Source organism: Coenobita brevimanus, chromosome 40 (genome assembly GCF_032717465.1).
Source record: "Coenobita brevimanus isolate Jiangsu-jjx chromosome 40, ASM3271746v2, whole genome shotgun sequence".
Lineage (NCBI taxonomy): Eukaryota > Metazoa > Arthropoda > Malacostraca > Decapoda > Coenobitidae > Coenobita > Coenobita brevimanus.
Window position 1 is genome coordinate 30,341,447 of NC_136993.1, and position 7,479 is coordinate 30,348,925.

Below are 7,479 nucleotides of genomic sequence, written 5' to 3' on the forward strand. Positions count from 1 at the left end.
GCGCAAGGTCAGGCGGCCAGTGAGGGGGACAGGCCAGAGGCTCATTATTTATCTGTGTCAGCACACCCACACTCCCCTACCACACAGCCAACACGCAGCCGTCAACAATGGATCACTGTATATTGCAAAATTTTCCCTTTTCCTAAAAATCATACCATTAAAAAAAAAAAAAAAAAAACTTCTGTGCTTCTTACATGGTTTTTACATTGATATACTATGCATCAGTGACGCACAAGAGGATAATGGGGTGTAAGGTGCGGAACAAATCGCTGAACATAACTTATTACGAAACCAACAATGTCATGTAGGCCAGTAATCTCGTCGATTAAAAGGGAGCTTCCTAACACCACTTCCTAAGTAATTTATTTTTCCTGTTACACGTTAAAGCCCTATTCTTTGTTACATAAATCCTTCTAAAATCGCCATACTTTGCATAAAATGCGTAGTCTGAGTACAGAGTATTCCAAATGTTCGTGTGTGTGTGTGTGTGTGTGTGTGTGTGTGTGTGTGTGTGTGTGTGTGTGTGTGTGTGTGTGTGTGTGTGTGTGTGTGTGTGTGTGTGTGTGTGTGTGTGTGTGTGTGTGTGTGTGTGTGTGTCAGCATTCTGAACCTATTAGTCATAAAAATAACGGTATGTACAATGAATCAACGCAAGAAAACATACAAAATCCCTGAAAACATACAAAAGTAGTTCCAGCACAACTTTATTTTTCTCCAGAGCAAAGCAAGTAAAGGTACCAGAGTGCTTGGGTTTTCAGCCTGCGATTACCTTTCACAGTTTATTCTTTCCCTCTCCAGACGTTTTCATGCAGCTTAGCAAAGGCTTTATTTGCTGGAGAATAAAATGCTTTGAGTTTATTAGGAAATACAGTGACATGCCGATACTTTTCATTGTATCCTTTGTCATTGTGGAGAGAATGGAGAATGAGAGACTGGCTAGAAGTCTGTATGTGAGTGAATTGGTTTGGGAGAGAAGGGGGAGATCAGGGATGAGACGGGGAAATGGAATGTAGAGATATATTTGAGAGGGTGCTAAGAGATGGAGGAAGAGCAGCCGGATGGCAGATGACAGGGAGACTTGGAGGTGATTTGTTTGCGGTCACCCCTTATGGGATTGAGGCATCTGGCAAGAGATAGATAGACAGACATATAGATAGATAGATCTCTGCTCTGTCGAGTCTTCTTTGTAAACTTTAAGACTGTTCTCGTATGGAAGTTATTATAAAGAATCTCAAGTTTTCTTTTCTTCAATAAGGAATCCTTTATTAAATGCTTGTTATCTTTATATGATTTTATTTAGCTTAGAATATACAGATTTCGTGTTCTAAAGACGTTACAAGCAACATCCATTAATTTTTTAACCCTTTCAGTCCGGTAACATTTTATTCTATTTTTTCTACTATCACTAGACGATTTAATTCAGTTTCGGGGAGATGAACCGAAGATAAAATGGTAAATGAATATCATATGTAACCCGCATCATTTCGACGAGCTTGTTGTGAGGCGAATAAATCGTGGGCAGCATGGATGACATATCGATCTATCTATCTGTTGCCAGACGCCTTAAGCCCGTAAGGAGTGGCCACAAACAAATCGCCTCCATGTCACCAAGTTCCACGCCATTATACTGCCCTGCTCCCAAATTACTCCTCCTTCTCCCATATACCTCTCAGCTCCATCCATCCATCCATCCATCTCATCCTTGGCCTCCTCCTCCCTCTCCCTCCCTCCACCTATTTTGTCTTTGCCATTTCTAGACGGTTTCCTTCAGCTTAGAAGAGTTTCAGAATGTGTCCAGTCCAAATCGAGATCATCCTTGTCTCTCAATAGAAGTTTCTTTAATAGCAAAAATGAAATAAAAATGAGACGAGTTGAAAAAATTTAAGTTTATTTTTTTCTCTCTTACAAACTCGATCTGGCAACATTAGTAATTTAGTCTGCAAAATATTATAGTATACAACCTGGTCAGTAACTTGCAATGTGAAACCCCAAACGCCGGTGGATAACTGATTCGACTCTGCCACTCCAACAGCCTCACATCCTTCATCACGGACACATTACCGGAGGTGTGAGTAGATGAGCTCGAAGCAGAACACGTGAAAACTAATTGCCAGGCCAGCCACGTAAACCACCAGTGTTCCCTGCAATGTGAGAGAATATACTTTTAGGAAACTGCAACATATTTAGTACATGTATTACAGGTTCTCTTAATACAACATAACTAAATAGAGAGAGAGAGAGAGAGAGAGAGAGAGAGAGAGAGAGACGTGAATGGATAGATACGTGAAAGGATGGATACGTGGATGGAGGGATAGGTGGATGGATGGATACGTGGATGGAGAGATGAATGGAACTACAGATAGATAGATGGATGAATGAATGAGTGGAAAGTATGTTTCACGAAAGCACAGTGAGGAAGTTACCCATATATTGGAGAGGGTGAGTGAGGATCTGACGGCCATGGTTGTGGGTGGGTTGAGGCAGGTGGTCATGTTGGGGTTGTAGATGTTGATCCAGTGGTCGTACATACCTGCTTCTCTCACTGTTATGATCCTGGAAACACGTGATTATGAATATGTTACCATAAACTTTTCACCTTAACTTGGCCCAGATTTTCGTCCTTTTGTAGCTTTGTTCATACAACTTCTCCTTCATGACCAGCACAGTTCTAGTGATAAGCAACTATTACAATTCCGGATTCAGAATGCAGAGATGGCAATTTTAGGCCAAGTTAAGGTAAAAACAGAATAGCTAACTGATAACCTATTCATCCAAATAAACTTTTTAAATATTAATCTTGATAAAGCCGAATGTTCTTAATCACCTCAGGAGTAACTTACCAGATCAAACAGATACAACTGATCTATGACAGCTGACCTGCGGCTGACAGCGTTGATGAGTGGGCTGTCCTTGGGCCCCGCCATGGCACCCATCGAGGTTAGGAACTGTTCACGTGCTAGATAGAAGTCACACTTTCCTGTTGACACCAAGAAAATAGTTAAATATTGGCAAAATTAGTGCCATGAAGACACTCTTTCACCTTTCCGGTGTATCTGCCAGCGATCTTACGATGTAGGAAGAAAAAATATCGTAAAATAGTAGATGATGATAAATGTAATCATGGTCAACAAAACACAAGCTGGACTAACGTTGAAACTACCAAACATTTTCTCGGAATAATGCTAACTACAGTTCTTTTCTTATGGGGTCCATTTTCTTAATCGTAAATATCAAAGGACCACAAGTATATTTCCAGGTCAAGGTCAACCTAAAAACTGTCTGGCGTCTCCTAAAATATAATTAAAAATAAGAAAATGCAATGGTTTTCTTCAACAGCAATTGGGTTAAGTAAGATGACCTGTTTTGTCCTTTGCTGAGCCATTTTTTGAAGCTTAGGTGGGTCCCTAGATCATCACCTGTCATAGATATGACATTGTAAGGGCAAATTCATGATGCACACACACACACACACACACACACACACACACACACACACACACACACACACACTCTCTCTCTCTCTCTCTCTCTCTCTAACCCACCTGTCACTGAAAAGTCCCGTGCCATCATCATCTTGGTCAACTCCTCCACTTGTATTAGGGTGTGGTCCCCCCTCCTCACTTTGACATCCAGGTTCTTTGTCATCTCAGAGGCGTCGAAGGTTTGAAATCTGCCTTCCTTCTGCAGATTATTTATGTCGCGGAAAACACCACTTTCAGCCGTCTGAAAGTGGCACAATGACTGTCTTAAAGGCTGTACTTTAAAGGCTCACCAATATTAGGCTATAACTGCACATATTTTAACGTAATGTGCTCGATCAGGTATTAATTTCGTGGAATGCACCAATCTTAACGTTCTTGAAGCAACGGAATGAATGTCTTAAAGTGTTATTTATATAGCTTCTCTACAGTTACCCCAGAACCAGACATACTGTGACATAAATTCCCCAGCAGTGTTAGTTTATATTAGAATTGGAACAATAACCCGTATACTCCGTTCGGGTTGTTGGCATATGGCTTCTCATTGTCTCCTTCAGTAAGTCTGATACAAAATATGTTTTATTTTCTCTATCTTGGCCTCCATGATCAGACAATTTACCTCGGAATATGTCCGCGTCTTGCCACAATTGCAGTAGGTCCATTGACTGGGTGAGCCAAGAAATACATCAATGCCAATGACGTTATATGCTACTGTTACCCTTCATGGGGTAACTACTAACCTGAATAGTGTCAGCCTGACTAGATCCCTTCTCCACTAAAAATGTAATAGGGTTATCGACCACGTCCCTGAGAGACTGTATAGGCATTGGGATGTATCTGACGGCCAGGAGGGACACCAGGTTGCCTGCATAGCTACGTGTCAGCACCACAGTTGTCAGCATCCACACACCCAACACCACACGCTCCCATACCCACCATGTCCTGACATGGCTGACATCTGAAATAAGCACATGAATTTATTCCAGATTAAGGTATAACTGAGTTATTACTTCACTCTGATAGTTCTCTTATGTGGTACTGTATTGTGTTTCCTTACTGTCTTTGTAATAACACATATTAAGATTATTTTTGCTGCATATACATTATGCATTAAAAAATCTTTTTTGCTCTCATGTACCCTCCGTACATAACGACAACATTCCTTAGAGTGCTGGGGTTTGTCATGAATGGTAAATAAAGAACATAATAAAAATTGGCAATATTTGTATGTATATTCATTGTGATGTATTCAACTGTTAACCATCGGCATCAGACAAACCAACGTGATATGTCATTATTATTTAAGCAAATGATATCTCATTTTCGGAAGTGCTATTGGAATTTTTTTCTTTTGGATGTTTTACTACAAATTTTATCACAAGTTTTGTCCCACTACACTGCTGAGTAGTAACCAGTAATCAGGGCTGGCTTGCAACTCAGTAAGGATCTTTACAGCACAACGGTAAATTTCTTTGTAATTTAGATCTTAGGACTCCATACAGTGTGAATAACACCTCCCAATATTACCTACGAAGCCATACCGAGAGTGTTTTCATGAGGGATTTCTCTCACTCTCGATAATTCAATTCGGTTATAGAAACTTCTTTTTTTAATAATTCACTACTGCATACATATATGTGATAATTATTATAGGTATTCATGATATCTACTATTATCCCTGAAACCACGTGATATAAAAACAAAACAAAATGCTGGGAATGAGATGTTATAATTAAGACACAGCAGTAGAAAACCCTGACGCAACAGTGCAAGTAATGAGTTATTGTTGTTAAAACTTTGTTGGAAGGGACCGAGAGAATGCATTTAGATGCCTTGATCAACAGTCCAATATATCTGTACGACCAGATATGGCTGTAGGATGGCAATTCTGCCCTAAAACTGACAACTTCCACCATAAAATATAGGAGAAGCTGGAGGTCTTACCTTGTTGTAACAGCACTCGAACGCAGCTGGATGCCTTCACCATTCGCCCTGTGCAATGACAAGGCAGAGTTTGTAGACAGGAGGGAAATATTGTCATTACTACAAGGACCCCCAACAAAACCATAAGAAGCGCTGACCAAACATGAGGACCCAGGGGCTGTAGGAAGCTCCAGGGGTTCACCTCAGGCTTGCCACGACCCACGATCATCCTGTTGTACATGATGACGACGGGGAAGGTTAAGTCTACTACCTTGGCTCTCGCGGCAGTGATGGTAAAGAGGCCAAGGCTGATGTCCACTTCCTGAAATAAAGAGTCAATTAGTATCTGAAGTGCAATACTGTCAAGTACCTCAAAATCACACATATCTTCTTATCGCCAATTTATAAAATCAGTCTCTGATGACTTTTTGTCCGTTTTCTGTCTGGTCGTTTTATCTCTTCATTTATCCACCTTTAAGTTTGTATGCATCCCTAATACCAGTTTAGTCAACATGATCTTCAATGATTTTATTAAATGGCAAAATGTAAGGGAAATAAAGTGATTTAATCCACATCCGATACACAGTGATACAAGCCAATAAATGGACCTACTTCGCGCACTGACATTCCTATCATGCCGGTCCAGGACCCGTTAGGCTGTCCCACTCCCCACGCTCTGTCAGCGGGAGTCACATAGTCGTATCTGCAAAGTTAGTGACAGGGAACGATTCCAGCACCACATCCACATTAATATCATACATGCAGTGTATATATATATATATATATATATATATATATATATGATAAGATCATAGGAAAAGTGAAGACAAGAAGGTCAATGAATATGGTAAATGTGTGCCCAGATACCCAGGCTCGACACATGTGCATGGAATACGTACAACACATTGACATGATTAAGTTTGCATACATGTTAGAAGCACCGTTGTCATGAACATGTTCATAACATCGTTTGGAAGCATGTTGGTAACACTGGCGTGGACGTTTCCTGCACTGGACATGAATGTACCTAGCTAGATAGTTCACTAAATACCACAGATGGTGAGTGGAGATTCCCACAACATTATGAAGTGGGCCAGGGACCAGGTGTTGTGATGAATAGAACTTTATCAGGCACACTGTGTTTTCTGAGATCTGATGGACTCAGAATACAAACACGAGATTAAGAAACTAGACACATGGAACGACATCAATGACACACTTTTGGTGGATCGTGCCGATGTCATAAAGAAGATCGATATTTTGATCAGACATTTCCGGTGAAAGAGTAAATAACTGATAATCATGGCTGGATTCACTGGACGTATATAGAGATTGTAAGCTTCAATAGCCAGAGCTTCCTGCTGAACAAAAATAAACCATACACTACACTGGATGCTGAAATTCCATAAAAAAAAAACATCCCTAATAAACCACTCTCACTTACCTGTGCAACACAAATCCAGTATCGTCAGGTATTATATCACCTGATTACACTATGTCTGCTCACTACTACCACTTCATGATGGGCATACTTAATATTCGCCCAGACGTGTTGCTTGACGTCCACAAATCACCACCGAGGCAGCTGCAGCAAGCAACAGAATTTCTCCTGCCGATATTGTGGAAACACTGCTACAGACATGTATCTGTGTGGGCTGCATGTCAGCTTCGAACATGCTGAAGCTGTTGCCACGAAATTTGTCATGGAACATTGCTACGGACATGTTTGCAGCATGTTCGGCATCAAGATTAAAAAATGTTGATCAATGTTTGTTTCAGCGTTTCGAGTAATTTAGACGGAGCGCATGTCCAACCACGAAAACGATGTAAGGAAGCTGAGAAAAACGAAGAAACTGATAATGGATCAAATTGGATGAAGGAAGTATGTGAGAAGAAACACTTGCCAAAGGTGTGGCATCACATTTTCAATTTGGTTGTCATGGGAATCCTTATTTCATAGGGGTATCTGAAACTCGTTTACAAATAAACATTCAAAAATATATGTGTATTTTTAAATTCACAGGTTTCAAAATGTCAGTATTAGTGTTCTTCATTTCATTGTCCAAGTTATGTGATA

At 40.4% G+C, this 7,479-nt stretch overlaps 1 protein-coding gene across 1 annotated transcript; it reads right to left on the minus strand.

Annotated features, from left to right (window-relative positions):
* Positions 1-2,057: 2,057 nt before the first annotated feature.
* LOC145397023 (glutamate receptor 3-like) lies at positions 2,058-7,126 on the minus strand. Its single transcript, XM_080270243.1, has 7 exons — positions 7,043-7,126; positions 5,574-5,724; positions 4,220-4,437; positions 3,543-3,723; positions 2,878-2,977; positions 2,424-2,553; positions 2,058-2,141 (listed from the first exon to the last, which is right to left on the minus strand). Exons 1-7 carry the CDS (start codon positions 7,124-7,126, stop codon positions 2,058-2,060), a joined length of 948 nt encoding a protein of 315 aa, XP_080126369.1.
* Positions 7,127-7,479: the final 353 nt, after the last annotated feature.

What these genes read in the sequence shown, in the direction of transcription:
- LOC145397023 (XM_080270243.1), bottom strand. Translation starts at nt 7,126, where the DNA reads ATGTCCGTAGCAATGTTCCATGACAAATTTCGTGGCAACAGCTTCAGC. An exon ending in TGCAGCCCACACAGATACAT is followed by an intron (nt 5,725 to 7,042) that starts GTCTGTAGCAGT and finishes TCTTTATTTCAG; the next exon opens with GAAGTGGACATCAGCCTTGG. An exon ending in GAGCTTCCTACAGCCCCTGG is followed by an intron (nt 4,438 to 5,573) that starts GTCCTCATGTTT and finishes TGCTTATTTCAG; the next exon opens with ATGTCAGCCATGTCAGGACA.